Source organism: Anser anser, assembly GCF_964211835.1.
Source record: "Anser anser genome assembly, chromosome: 4".
Classification (NCBI taxonomy): domain Eukaryota; kingdom Metazoa; phylum Chordata; class Aves; order Anseriformes; family Anatidae; genus Anser; species Anser anser.
In genome coordinates, this window is record NC_139724.1 from 20,059,004 (window position 1) to 20,074,841 (window position 15,838).

At 40.0% G+C, this 15,838-nt stretch overlaps 1 protein-coding gene and 1 long non-coding RNA gene across 7 annotated transcripts in view; one reads left to right on the forward strand and one right to left on the reverse strand.

Moving 5' to 3' along the window:
• FAT1 (FAT atypical cadherin 1) overlaps nt 1–2,502 on the forward strand; it is a 109,191-nt gene extending 106,689 nt beyond the window's left edge. For 4 of the 6 annotated variants that reach the window (XM_083836393.1, XM_083836395.1, XM_083836392.1 and 1 more), the window contains 2 exons: nt 40–75; nt 1,049–2,502. In XM_083836393.1, the coding sequence (XP_083692519.1) occupies nt 40–75; nt 1,049–1,674 (662 nt within the window). In that variant the 3' untranslated portion in view covers nt 1,675–2,502. The remainder of the gene's footprint in view (nt 1–39; nt 76–1,048) is intronic. The other 2 variants (XM_083836397.1, XM_083836396.1) reach the window with 1 other exon arrangement.
• Nucleotides 1–15,838, reverse strand: part of LOC310898812 — a 43,574-nt gene that overhangs the window by 9,811 nt on the left and 17,925 nt on the right. The window lies entirely within an intron of this gene.

Here is a 15,838-nt window from a genome sequence, read left to right on the forward strand (position 1 = left end):
GATGTTTTCTCCTTTTTCTTCTCATTCTGCCAACTAAAGAATCTTTTGCTGTTCCTGACCTCAGCAATTCAAGAGGTGACTTCTGCATGCAGTTCATTGATATTCACCAAAGTATTTTTGTTAATACTTGGCTTTAACACAGACTCACCACCAGCTGCTTGCTGTGCATTTGTTTGCAGTGATTACTCTTTACTAGATTTGCACTTTATTCCAATTCTGTATTATTTTCCTTTTGGGTGTCTAGGTTAAAAATATATACATGTATATTTTTAATGAGATTAGGTTTACATCTAGTTTTCAGCAGAGCAATAAAAACTTATTCAAGGGAAGGATGCAAAAGAGGATCAAGTTGTCATTCATGCATGATTAAGCTTGACTTTGCTATTTTGTTCTTGTATTTGAATGTGGAATGTCTTTACTAATAGTCAAAGATAAAGGGATTTTATCAGAGGTGTGGAAGCACTGAGAGAAACTGTTTTTTGAGTTCCTGTGGAGCTAACAGCGTTTTGTGAAATTCAAATTATAATTCAGCCAAGTGGTAAAGTCATTTAAAATGGTCTAGATACTTTACCAGTTAGCAGTTACTTCTGTCATGTAGGAAAAGCAAGACTTATGCATGCTAGATATATTCATAAGAAAAACAGGCAGCTGTTAGCAACCTAGCTGTAATTACTCAACAGTTGACTAAGAGTCTAGATGCACCAGGGAGGCTGTTGGTTATTTGCTCTCTAGTGAACAATTCTATACCATTATGTATTGTGACAGCATATTCCATAGGTGACCTACAGCTCTTCCTGTGTTAGGTGAGATGTCTGAAAAAATTTACCAGTTTAAGTGTGAATGATGCAATACCTAATGCATGGCATAATGTAAAGTTGTGTTGTGTTGAATGTCTTCTGTGGAACTGGGCAAACTGTTCTCCAATTAACAAGCAGTATCCTAATCACAGTGATTGCATTGTCTTAATACACGTTTTGACTTCTCAGTTCGGACTGACTTGAAGACAAGATACTAATACTGTTTTTTAAAAAAAATGTTCACTTTTCAGGTTATCACTGGGATACATCAGACTGGATGCCAAGTGTTCAGCTGCCAGGTATCCAAGAGTATCCGAATTACGAAGTGGTTGAGGAGTCAGCTCCCCTCTATACGGATCCAAATGCCATCGATACAGACTATTACCCTGGCGGTTATGACATAGAAAGTGATTTTCCACCTCCACCTGATGACTTCCCTGCACCTGATGAGCTTCCACCATTACCACCAGAATACAGCGACCAGTTTGAGTCAATACAGCCACCCAGAGACATGCCAGCCGTAGGTAGCTTGGGTTCCTCTACAAGAAGCAGGCAGAGGTTTAACCTTAACCAGTATCTTCCCCATCACTACCCTGCAGACATGTCAGAACCTCAGACCACAACCAGTGGTGTCAATGGCAGTTACAGAGAACCTTACGCTCCTTACACGCTAGGGTACAATAGAGACTTCGAAGCACCCACTGTAGACAACATGTCCATGTCTGTGTATGCTTCCACAGCTTCATGCTCTGATGTGTCAGCATGCTGTGAAATGGAGTCTGAAGTCATGATGAGTGACTATGAGAGTGGAGATGACGGTCATTTTGAAGATGTGAAAATTCCTCCACTTGATTCCCAGCAACATACAGAAGTCTGACACTCACACTCAGCAAAAGTGCCTGGACTATTAAACTATCAATTCTAAATCAACTTCCATGATCTTATTTTCCCTCCCCCCTCCTTTTTCCCAGCCACAGTGAATGCTTCTGTTTCAGTGAGTTAAACTGGCATGGTGACATTGGATCATGCAGTTCATTTCACTAAATCAGCCTGTTTCCATTTCCTGACCTACTATAATTGGACTGTTCCAAGATTTCCACTGACTGTGCCATTTCTGAATGTGCTTTTTGTACTTGCATTGTCTATGTTAAAAAAATCACATACCACTTCTCCATGTTAGCATGATGCATATTTATATAGTTCTAATAAAAATTTTCTCCTACTTTTTGTAAATGTTATGTACAGTTTTGATTTTAATAGTTTTAACTAGATTTTGTAGATATTTTGTGAATTTGTTTTCCACTGAAAGTAGTGGTGTTTGTGTGCCATTAAAAACTAGCACCCTGACTTATTATAATCAGGGCATCACTGTATGTATTCCCCCAAAAAAACTAAGGTTTGACATTTCATTATAAAATCTCAGCATATTCACACAATTCCAATTGTACATAGGTTAGGTCTGATATTTTTCTGGGTCAGCTACATGGAAATGTCTTAAATGGGTTGCTGTATTTTAGAACTGTAAACATTTTTTCCCTTCTTGGAAAGTGTGTTGAGGACCCTCTACATACCAGTTTAGAACCAAAACCACCATGACACAGTTTTTATAGTGTCTGTATATTTGTGATCCAATGGTCTTGTAAAGGTTTTTACTGGAAATTACCATTAGCTGGTCTTTCTTACTGACAATAAATTATTAATAAAATACTTTAGCTTTGCTCTGTGTATCTCTATTATATGATATACAATTGACAAAGCATTCAGTGCAGCATTTTTAAGTCTGTGTATGTTTTGTACTGTATTAAGTTACTTGCTCCAAGCAACACCTTTTTCTCTCCTCAGAAACCAAACTGCAGTTATGTCAGAGATGCTCACTAGATGGCAGCGTGTGTCTACTTAACGGTGTTTTAAAAAGTAATTGGGCCAGTATGAATAAAGATTGATGGGTATCAAACTTGGTAGCCTTCTCAGTAGTTTGCATTTTTCTTTAAACATATAATATCAGGTGTTATGTAAATTACTGAGTATTTTTTTCTGAAGTCCCAGATACATAGCTAGAGAGAAAAACCCCAAACTTTAAAATAGCTTCTTCCTTTCCAAATTACCTTAGTGATTTTCATTAGTATTTGCCTTTTGATTGTGCACTTCCATGCTGGAATTTGTGCTAATTTTTGAGTTTGCAATAAACATAGTGGGGGGGGGGGGGGGGTTAAGCAGTTTATTATTTCATTTGCAGTTTCATGCATTATGTTAACACTGAATGTTTACTTTTAAATCAAGACAATATACAGTGTGCCTGTATATTGCCCAGCTATTTTTCTGACCAGAAAAGAACAAAGCCTCTAACAAATTTCTCCAGTGTAAATTTGTCCTGATGGTGAGCTAAAGGAGTAAGATAACTTCCTCCTACCACATGCATGAGGGACACTAATTTCAGGGCAGATTCCCTAGCACATCAGTTATTTTTTATCATAGCTGGCAATCTTTTCAGCTCTACCTCTGTTTCTTCTTACTATCTCAGAAAATTCTGCAGCCTGGAAAGGTGCAATATCAGATTCTCTCAGGCACAAGAGAGCTAAGCTTAGGCGTTCCACCACCTGGAAGAACAGGGTACAGGATTTGTATTTGGATAGTTATTTCTGCACAAAACAGAACAAGTCAGCCTGGCAAGCTGCATAATGGAAACAGGTGGATTACAGGACAGATCCAAGCACTGCACAGCCATTCCTTAGTGCTAACTCACCCATATGCAGGTAAGAAGCTCTTGACATATGTAAAAAGGGAGCTTAAAACAATGTACTGGCTTTATGCTGTAGTATACACCCTGATAACAGAGCTTTTTGTACAGCAGGCCGACTGTTGGTTAAAACATTTTCTTATTTAAAGGTTAGAAAAAAATCTTACTTTAATAGCTTAGAAAGAGCTGAATAAAGGGTAAAATGCTCTCTATATTAGTTTAGATCACTGCATAACATCCGTCTCTTCTTGAGCTATAAAGGTGAAGTTTTGTGGGAGTTCTGCTCAACATTTCATAGTATCTGGTTCTCAGTAGAAATGGAACCTGTAAAGTCAGCAAGAGGAAGGCCATACGCAGACTTGCATCATTTCCTGCTTAATATAACCCCCAGGCAAAATGAAAACCTGTCCTTCAAATACGTTTTCCTAAAGTTCCTAGTTTACAGAAGAAAGGTTAGGAAAAGAGATTTTTAAAACTAAGAGATGGGAAGTACAAGCCTCAAACTTGAGCATGCTTTATCAGTACTGTGAATGGAGGAAACTCTCTCTTTACTTTGCAAAGACAACTCTAATTTTCCTTACAATAAAAACCTTATGTGAAGAACTATGAGAATTCCCTTTTTTCTCTCCACAAGACCTATGCTGTTAGGCAATATGCAACACACAAGTTTATATTTCACTGCAGGAGACAAGGCAGCATCATAGCAGCCACTTAGAGAAATAACAGGCAGTTTCAACTCCACAACAGCTTAGCAGCTGGTGAGGAAAGCCACATTAAACAAATGCTCTCATTGTAGAAGTGCCAGGAGCTATTATCACCCAATCCAAGTCCAGCTAGTACAATTAGAAGTGTTTTCCCACATAGAGATACAACATGCAAGAAATACTACTGAACTCCTTGTAACGAGGAGTCTAAGCTACAGTAAAACAATTCCACAAGTTAGCATCAGTGGTGTTACAGGATGATACCACCACATACATAGTGGATTCAGCAGTTCCTCCTTGTTTCCTTCCCTGAAGTGCACTTATGGCCATTGGTCTGCTTCTATGGTGGCTAGCTCAGCACCATTAACCAGACCACCAGACCTAGAAAAGGTTCCCTCATTTTTCAGGGGTTATATCTTTCAGTCAACTCCCATGAGGATGGTACAAGTTGCTGCAGTAAATAAGTGGAAGGCAAGGACGGATGCTGGATTTCTCTTTTAGTAGCTGCTAACTAGCTATTTTAAAGGGCATCCTACCTCAGTTCTCTTGTTGGGAAGGGAACTTGTTGCCAAATACAGAATATTCCCTTTCCATAAGCTGATTTACAGAGAAGGGGAAATATTCCCATATATTTTCTAAGGCTCTCCATTGACTTGGATGCCTTAAAATAGTTCTGATGTCTGTGTTCTTCAGTAATCTGTCCTTCCAGCTTCTGGAGAAGGCTTACAGTAGGATTTGGGAATTTAAACTTCTATATTTGGGGCACTTTGAGCTTTACATCAGGTAGCATTTCTTCAAGGCAGTCAGTACCATAAAACAGAAGAAGCAAACAAAAACCTCTCAACTATTTTAAGCACAGTTGCTTGCAACATTTCTAGCAAGGATTAAGACCCAGGACTACTGAGCGAAAGCAGCTAATCATACGGCACTTTCACGTCACACAGCAAAAGCACACCTTGCTCTGCAAGACACACCACACATTCGGAGCAATGGAGTAAGATGCAGTTTGGAAGGCTTTTATGACTGCATGTTGGAAATCAACACTGCTGCAAGATAAACTCTTACACAATACATTAATGATTGCACAAATGCCAAATACAGATAAGCTTTCTTTTAATAATTAGGTTCCTATTTATCTTTAGCCACTTACAAATCTGTAACAAGAATTATTAAGAATTATTTTTCCTACAGGATCCTTGTATTCCCTGCATACCAACTGGCACAAGGCATGCTGGTAAGACCAGTATAAAACATTAAAATAAGCAGTCTAAGACACACGTGCTGTGCCCATGATGAGTACTGACACAGTGAACCTACACCCTAGAAATAGAAATGGCCTCTTCCAGCACATTCAGCATTACATTAAGGTTCACATTGGCTGTTCAGAAATTATTAGACAAAAGTTTCAGTAAATTCATAAGCTGGTTTGTTCACAAACAAAACACAGACTAGGTAAATGTAGGGAGTTGGACTAGATGATCTCTAGAGGTCATCTCCAGCCTCAGCTGTTCTGTGATTACTCAACATTTTTATCTTGTAACAGTGTAAGACAAGATTTTTTAGAGATTTTTATGTGGTTAAAGATAAATAGTAACTTCATCTGTCAGCTTTTCAGTAGTTGGCATGTCCATATTTAAAACAATATCCTTGGTCACAGAACAGGTGAGGTTGGCAGGCACCACAATCGCATCACAGTGAGACTCCAAGACCTCTCTGAGCAACCTATTTCAGTATTCCAACACCCCCCCCAGCAAGATTTTTATGTTCAAGTGGGGTCTCCTGTAGCTCAGTTGTGCTGACTGCCGCTTGCCCTGTCATGGTTCACCACTGAGAAGTGCATGGCTCCATCTTCTCCATATCCTCCCCTCAGGTATTTCTAAGCATTGGTAAATTCACTGCTTCCATGCTGAGGAGTACCAGCTCACTCAGCCTTTCCTCATGTGAGAGAATCCCCAGTCCCTTGATGACCTTACTGGCCCTTTGCTGGACTATCACCAGTTAAGTCCTCGTCTTTCTTGCACAGGAGAACATAGAAGTGAATTTGTTGTTGTTGTTTTGTTATAAAAATAGTTACGAGCTTGTAGAATTGCAGCTTCATTGAAAAGATTTAGGTGAAACTTATTGCCATTCTGTCCTATGTATGTTTTATTTGGACTGCATGAAGCACTCATTTTGCCTTGAAGCAGAGAACAAACAAATTCTACCTGACAGTATGAGGTAGAAACAATAACAGACAGCCCTGTAAAACTTCCTACAGTCAATATTCTCACCTTGTCTGAGAACTCTAGATGGGGGCACGCATAAACATACAGGAACATGACTAGGGAATATCAGGGTTTGCCTCCCTCCCTGCCCAAGGATATTTATTCAGTTGCATTTTAGGCTAAAGTACCAAATACTCAGACTGCTTCCTGCATTCTCTTGCTCTGTCCAATGCCTCCATGCAGCACAGGCTGTCCCAAGCACCCATGTAGAAGGGGAGTTCCTGCACTGCAGCAATAGATCTGAATAGATCTGAATCAGCTCAAGCCAAAGAAGATATTAAATCAGTCTCTAAATGCAAAACGCAAATATTCCAGCTTCTGGGGGAGCTTTGGAGAGGGGGAATGCATGATCTCCACCTCGAACCCATAAAGCCTTTGAAAACAGTTGCAGGGATTAGTCTGTGCTCCGCCAGGCACGGCTGATATCTGCCTGCAGCCCAAGACATGCGCTGACCAGGTGTGGGTCACTAAAATCCCTAGGATGGCTCAGGACATGGCGTTCACCGGCTCTGCCCAGATGCCAGCCCTGCACACCAAGCAGCAGCTGCTGATCACCACGCTGAGATACCCACGTCTTGGCACAAGGAGACCACACATGCTGCACAGCAAAGCTCCGCACTCCATGCACAAGGGTCAGACAGGTGAGAGTTAGGTGCTTCAGTTACCTTTCATAGTTCTTGTAAATTTTTAGGATTAAACAGCCTCCAAGCCACCACAATCCTTCATGAAAATATTAATCAGATGAAGAAGTACCCATTAATCCAAGCAGGCTGAAATAGCTGTCATTTTTGGCAGCATTATTCCTTCCACAGCCAGGATAGAAGAGAAAAATCTGTGAAGCACAGGACACAAGACAGTACTATACAGCAAAGCAGGAAAACGGACTCTTTGCTTTGATCTTAGAGACACAAACCTATGAGAAAGCTCATTAGAATTATTTGATCCCTCATGCAAGGTAAGCACATTTTTGGACTTGCTGATAATCAAAAATTTATCAATTACCAATGCCCAATGTTCAATTGCTAAATCTGATCCATGAAAGCATCATAGTCATGACACATTTAATAAACCTCCACACAAAAATCTGGTCTTTGCAGCAGTCACACAGGAGCTGAGACCATCAGTAAAAACATGGGATTATGACCATTATAACAAGAGCAATGGCTTTGTAATCAAAGCTGAGCCATATTTCAAGAAAGGACTTTTCAAGCTTTTTGTGCTGCAGATCATTTCTCAGTTTCTTCATATTTTCTTATATATTTGGAGAAGAAACTTTCACAGTCTGAGGAAGAGCACTGACAGGCCCAATTAAGGATCGCATGACTCACTCACATAATCCCCAGGGTACCAATTTGAAAATATGTTAAGCTGTCTGAATTGCTTTCAGAGTTTGCATTTAACTTTGAAGAATTCCAAAAGGAAAGATCGTGCTGCATCAAAAAGTTTCAGTTTTCTAGTTTCTTATCTTTTTCTAGAGAACTTCCATCACCAGGAGTCACTGCTAGCATGAGTTCAAATGTGTCTCATTTAAACAACGAGCACCTTCCAATGGCCACATAGATAACAGGACCTTCTGCTGTGAGCTTCACTGGGGGAAAAAGACCTCAGCTCACAGAGAAAAAGGCTAAAAATATAATCAGCCTGATAACTGGCATGGGGCTGTATGTTTTAATTTTTTGTTTAAAATCAAATGCTATTCAGAGATCTCTCCTCCACAAACCCAGTGTAGCTGTTTAGAAACATCTAGAAAGTGGAAGAAAAGTTTATTTTGCCCAAATTAGATTAGAGTCTTAAAATGTTTCAAGCCACAGTTTTCACTGGTCATCCACCCCAAGAGCTCAGGCTGAGGGAGCCAGAAAGCTGTCCAACTGGGGCAACGGGAAAAGCCAAAGACAAGAGATGCACTTTGTGTCCTGAGCTCACAAGAGCAAGAAAAAAAAGAGCAAGGGGAAAAAAAATAGTTCAGAGCCAGCCAAGCACAGAAGCAAAATGTGAGAAATTTTGGAAGGAGAGGAAGGTAGTCACAGAAACTAGAGGGCAGCTAACGAAGAAGTTTTACTTTAAGTCCAAGGAAGTATATTGCAACAACAGTTTCAAAATCTTTTATATTTATATAATTATTTACAATTAAGTATAAGTACTTTAATATTAAAGTATTAATTTATACTTAACGTTTAAGTATAAATACTTAAAGTATTAATTTAGACACAAATTTTTATCCTTGAGGCTTCCTCTACTTCAGTAAGGACTAATTCATGCTCAGCACACAAGCTTTTCTGAGAGCTAGATGTGGTGCTGTGGTCCTCAAGTTGAAGTCCTGTCCTACTTTAGCAGTTGTAAAGCTTTCTGGGCTGCCCTTGATAGTCTTCCTTGTAAGGAAAATCTCCTTAATGACAGGGCTATTAGGATAAATACGTATCACTGCATTGCTGCCATGATTTTCCCATTGGTCATTGTAAAATTCTTGCTCTCAGGATTTCAATATTATGAGGAAGTGAGGCAGACTGACATTTAAGCTCCCTTGGTCTCTCATTGGGACTGAGATTCATTTCCCATCCACTTCCTCCGTTCTAGCTGAAGTCAATAAATCCTGCTCCTGAAGCCCTGCTGATCTGCCTACAGCCCCTTGGCAGACTAGCCACAGTCCCTCCCTTCTTAACCCCACAGCACCAGTGCACAAGGGTGAGGGCTGACCTGTTCCCAGAACCCGTCAGTGTTCACATGTACTTTTAAACAAGTGCAGAAAGGGTTTCGCAGGAGGGGCTGACACTCAGTTCAGATGGTGCATGGATTCAGATACTACCAAGTCACCACTCCAACAGGGAAAAAGCATCAGCTATGCTGTACCTTAAATGCTGGGGATTATTTCCCCATATCTAGGGTGAAGCATGCTATTTCAGGCAGCTTTAAGGTTTTGTCTCCCTTTGGCTATGACTAGTCAAATTCCTCAGAAAAATGCAGAAATATCTTCCCCTGTACTCATATTTAATTGCTGTACCAGAAAGTTGTTTAATTAAATCAATCCATTTTAAGACCCTATATAGAAAAGGAAGGTCTTCAGCCAAAACAACAAAAAAACCACCACAAGTATCCCACTTGGCTGATCTCTCACAACAACCTTAGAGTCTTAAGGAAAGCTCGTAACACACAAGCTTTATCTGCCTCCGTAGAGCTATTGAGAAAGGACGTGATGTGTACGGAAGGTATCTTGAACAGTTCAGCCCTTGTCTGGGGACTACTGTACAAGGACAAAACCATCTCACTTCTATAGCATGCTTAATTAGGCTTTGCCATTAAGAGTAACTAGGCACACCAAGCAACCATTAACAGCCAAACACCTACAGATTCTCAAAGAAGACAACTTTAAGCCCTTGTCATTAAGAAGAACGGAGACAGTTGACATGATCTTTGCCTCTATCAGTCTGGATCACAAACAACCATGCTCCACTCTTTTAGGAGCAGTGCTGTTAAGCTTGCTTCCCATTAAACCAGAAAGAAAGAGTCTTCCACCTTAGTGAATCAAATCAGGGCTGTTTATGTACAAACAGAGGCAAAATGAGATTCACGGTAATAATGAGTTTTCTGGAGTCATGAAGTAAAACAGAACTTGGTGATAAAATCTGGCCCTAATCAATCCAGAAGTGATCCTGTGTTGAACTGAGTATTTCACAATTAATTTATTCATTGCTCCATCCTTCCAACATATCGTTCTTTACCACAAGGTTAACTCTACAGCACTTTACCTCAGGAAATACATTTCCTCTTCCTAATCCCCACGTGTTGGCATTCCACACACATCCTCACAATGTGCAACATCTTTTAAACTGGCCTTGTCAATGACTCCGTCACTGCATAAAACATCCCACAAACCCCTAAGAGTTAAGGCAGCTCCTGAATTTGTCCTTTGTGGTACACAGTATCCAATGAGTAATGATACTGTTGAAGATGCAGTCTTTAACAACAGAAGCTTGAATTTAAAAAATTCATAGGAGCATCATAAGCTAAAATTTCCTACCACTGTGATCAAAAGCACCCAAATCACATAAAAGTGAGGAAGCTTTTTAAAGAGAGCTAGAACAGGCAGCTATAAAAGGCAATTCTTTGCATGGAGCACAGATTTTATACAGAGATGTCATATTAGCAAGCTCGTATCATTTATCCTAACAAGATTTAAAAGATAAAAAGGAGATTGGCGTAGTAAAGCAGTAGAGCAAGGAAAGCTATGAAGAGCTAGAAGGAATCCTTCAGGAGGCTGAAGTCTTAAACAGGAAAGTAAGAAAGAACAAACCCTGGCAAGTACAGTGCAGAGCAAGATGAGCCAAGAATGTCTGAGGAACAGTTTGCAGATGTCAAAAAATTAGTTTATTTTTAAAACACATTAAAAGCAAAAAACAACTCCGCCAGAGAGTCTATAAATATAAAACTAGTGGGTGATCAAGGCATAAAAGGAACCTCAGAGAATTAAAGACTAACAAACGTCTTCCCCACTGCAGCTATGTCCACTGTGGAAAAGGGTGAGAGTTCTCTGATTAACCTGAAGTATCACACAGTCTTAAGGAGATTAACAACAGAAAATAAACAGTATCAAAGACAATATGGTACTGACTTCTAAAGCACTGACATATCTGTTGCCTATATTACCTGGGACAGAGCCAACTAAAACTGCCTCAGGACCACGCGAATGGCTACAGACATGGTATTGAGCCAGATGAATCAAACACCAGGTTCTCATAGCAGTAGTATTTAAGAAAAAAATGTCAATACTAACACCAGAAGCACCAGTGAACAGGTAAATTGAGATGGTTGCACCAGGCAGTCTGGTCTGCTGCTTGTACCAGGACAGCTGAATCAAATCACACAGCAACAACATGGGTATTTATACATCCCCTGTACAATCCTTTCATGCTTGTTTTGTTCTTACATGTGAGAGACAAAAGAGCACCTGCCAACGTGCCCATTATCAAAATGGGATCTAAACCACTCCGTTTTATCTGTTGTAAAAGCAGATCTCACATTGGCACTGTGACGGTAGGACTGTAGTCAGCATCAAGGGACAAAAGCTGCACATTGCTGCTGTTGTTCAGGTAGAACAGGGACAGAAATGCAGGTTCAGCAAAAATATTAGGTTAAAATTACTACCCAAAGATAACCAGATGAGCATTTTCTGAAAACAGGTTTATGCTACAGCCAGCTCTGGCTTTGAAAGTGAAAAATAGATCAAGTTTTTTTTTTTTCCCCACAGCAGAGTTTTCACCAAGGTTTCCCACATAAAGGACAATTGTTTTAGCAGCTTGGAGTACTGAATAATGGTATAGAAGGGAGTTGTGCTATCGCCTTCTCCCTGTTTTTGTGAATTATTTCAAATTTGTTCCCTCACTATTTTGTTAAATAAAAGAAACAAAATGCTTTTCTTTGAAAAGAGAGCTAAAGATTCAATTCACCAAAGTATTTTATTATATGCTCATTCAGCAAGATAAAGTAACTTTCACACCGTTGTACTGAATGAAGTTTTCAGTTTGCTGTCTGGATCAGGGAGAAGTTATTTTTACTGCCCTGTTCCTGAATTTGCTTTTCATCTCCATTATTACGTGATGATACTTTTGGTTATGTCCGACAGAGAAGTTCCTTCTACAATTTTCTAAGGCACCACAACCCTGAAGTGATTATTTCCTACACTAGAAACAAAGCTTTGAAGAAGCCACTGCCACTTGAAAACTCTCGCATAGTTTTGACAATGTTAGTTTGCTGCTTCAAATCCCAGAGGCCTGATTTTTGGGATTCTCTCTTTCCTTCCTTCTGCAATTCACTGACTAATGCTGCTCTCTTAACACAGCTGTTGACCTTACGGGTAGCAAGCAGAGCCACCTTCCAGCACTCATACTTCCGTTCAGCAATAGCTGAATTTAACCAATGCTACTTACATGGAAACCTTGAAAGCCAAAAGCTTTTCTTGATATAACAAGGAGATGCTGTTAACTGTTAGGGCAAGATAAGTGGATTTGTGAAGTACTGCATGCATTAACATCAAGCAATATCCACGAGATCAGAGCAATGAAATGGAGTGACGAGAAGTGCTAAACTGTAATATATACAGGTTTCTTCCAGGTAAAAGGTACTTTTTTGGGTTTTGTGCAGGATCTGGCTTAATGCTACAGGGAACAAGAATCAGTGTACCACTACTACACTGTTTATTAAGAAACCACAGAATGATAAGTACCACTATGGACTGACCTTTAGACAGTGCAGATGGCACGCCAGCCCGAATTAGTGAAACTGGGTGTTACACAGCAATACCATCATGGTTGCCTGGTACACAAATTAGCAAGGAAAAATCTTCCCTGGGGAAAACGAACACATGAAGACTCGGAACAAAAGCAATGTGCATGAGAACTGCAGTCACAGCCAAAACACTGGCTGTGACATTGAACAGCACTGGACAGACAAAAGACACCCAAGGGACCACTGGGTTTCAGCTCCCAGGGTGACATCAGACACCACAGCTGAGAGCTCATCACCCATCACTGCACATATCTGGTCTGACACACCCACAGCAATACTGCTTTTAGGATTATTTATACCAGCAAAGCAGCATGACACTAAAGGAATTGTACTCTGAAGCTGGTTCTTAAATGTTCTCTGAAGCATCTAAAAAGTATTTATTCCTAGCTATAATTAAGGTATGAATGCATTTTAAACTGACTGAATTTTCTCCTGCAACTCCCAATCACAGCAGCCAGCTAGTTCCTTGTGCTTGAGGTATCAATTCAAAGATGTTTCTGCTATTCTGTTTTTTTTTTGTTGTTGTTTTTTGTGCTACCAATTTAGGAGGAGCTGGCCCAGCTGAGCTGTCAGCCATTCAGGATAGAAACTGAAGGAGCTGCACCTGACCTTTCCACCTACATGTTTGATTGTGCTCAGCATTGCTTGGGTGGGAGAAATAGGTTTCATTTGAAGGACACACTACTCATGAGGGCTAGAATTGTCTGAAGTTCAGCACGAGTTGTTGCTCATATGCCAACAAAGGCTGGCCCAGGTGCAGAGAGGAGGCCCTCCTCCCATTTTAGGGAGCCAAGAGAACCAGGCACCAAAAGGCACAAAACAGCAACCACACTGTTCCTCTGGAGTAACAAAGACCTAAACAAGAAAGCAAGTTAAAGGCCTGTCTTAAAACTGCCACACGCAGTGCTGACTGCAGTACAAACTCAATGAAGTTGGACATCAGGCGGAACAACACACAGTCCAGATTCAGCTTCATTAAACAATGCATAAGTACATTTGTCACACATGAAATTATATACTTCACTTGTATGAGAGAAGCAGCAATATATTTATTGATATAAGGTAGTGAACTAACAAAGCTTAGTTGTAAAAAAGACAGCAACTTACAATTAAGTAACAAGGTACACTTGATTATTTACTGCATTGAGGACATGCAAGTCAGGCATGTCTGGGAGACCCTCCCATTGAGTTCATGAACCATGAGATTCAGAGTGGACCCCCTTGCTTTCTAAACCCCTTGAACCAAAGAGGTAAGGAGCTTAGGTGCGGCTGAATCCACTCCTAGTCCCAGACTTGGTCAACAGCATCCCAACAGGAACAAGTCACAGTGAGACCAGTACTGTTATCCATTCCTTAATCATGCTTATACATATCTGCTTTTCTACCTCCTTGTCAGGATAATAATACTAATCAAAAAAAAAAAAAGGGTTTAGGAGATACAGAGATTTACCTCTTGGTGAGTCCATCATTGCGTTCCACCACATAACTGCTGGCTCACTTCGCTTCTTCAAGTCAAGCCCCAAAGCCATTCAGCTCCTTGCCTTGCAGCACTCCCAAATCACACACAACTACAGCAAGACAAAAAGCCCTTCTGCAGCAGGACCTACCCCCCAACAGACCTTTTCCTCTGCTCTACCTGTTTCTAAGTCAAGGCCTCAACCCTCCCCACAGCTGTGCCTCATAACCTTAATCCTACCCAGCCCTCAGGTGCAGCCCAGAGCACCTAAGATGCCAACTCTTATTAACCCCCTACATACCTATAAGCAGCATTTAGCACATACCTTCAAGGAAGAAAAAAAAATTCACCAGGGATCTGAAGAAACATTGATGAAGAAGGAAAAAAAAAAAACAACACCCTTCAGGGTCTTGTGTGTTCAGTAGATAAAAGTTTAAAACGAAAGACATAACAGTCCTTTTATCGCTAAGACTGTGCAAAAACAGCTCAGAAGCAATTGTAAATCCAAAGTGCAGTCCTCTGTTTTACTAGTCACCTGACCAGACAAAAGTTTATGTCAAAATGGGACAGATTAATTTCCCTCTTCCAAATGTATGTGCTGCAGTCTGCCTAAAGCCTCCATACGCTTCCTTCAACCATGATTCCATGGTTTGAATTCCCACCCTGGCTAATCCGTGTTGAACGCGTTCCTCTTGCCATTGTATATTTGTAGTCTTCACAGAACAATGAGCAACATTACATTATCCTTGAAGAGTTATCATTTTTCCCCCAGCAAATCCTCTTGTTAGGCTCATCTAGCTTGTTAAATAAATTCTCTTCCTACATTTACTTCGTATGAATTTAGGACAACAATAACTACATTTTCCAACACATTTTTTGTTTGTTTAGAGTTCCCTTAAATTGTTCACCTTCCTTCTCACTGACTCACCACCATATACACTGGCTTTTATCATCAGGTTGAAAGTTCAACATTTTCTAGTTCTCTGGCAGCTAACAAATCTCAGCAATCTTAGTATCAACTCTCTTACAACTGATTTAACTTCTAAAACACATGGTTCATTGGTTTTAACAACATATTTTTTCTTTCGCACCAAATACATTGTACCATTCCACATGACACCAAATGCAGAACAGTTTTCCTGAAATAGCAATCTAGTAGTTATAAAAAGGCAGTATTTGGATAGTATGTTCTCTGAGGTGGTTGCTTCATTTATAAAACATAAAATATTACATAACATATTTCTGTTGTTTTTACCTCCCCAAAAGTGAATATTTCTTACTTATGATGCCATTTCGCTGGTCTGTAATAGCTTTTTTGTTCATTTCATTTTTAAATATGTTCTGTTGCTCAGTGAGAGGCATCTCAGGATGTGCTTTGCTCTTTGCTTTAATTGCTAATGTGCTGTATCATCATGAAGTATATCCATTTTCTGTATTGCAATAGCACCCTTACGGGTGCACAGAGAATATATATGTAAAGGCAGAAAATTACCTTGAAAAGCAAATACAAAGATAGAGCTGGAGGAAAGGCTATGCTGAAGAGAAGGTCCACTTACAGGAATCACAGCGTGATATAGAAACACAGAATGGTTTGAGCTGGG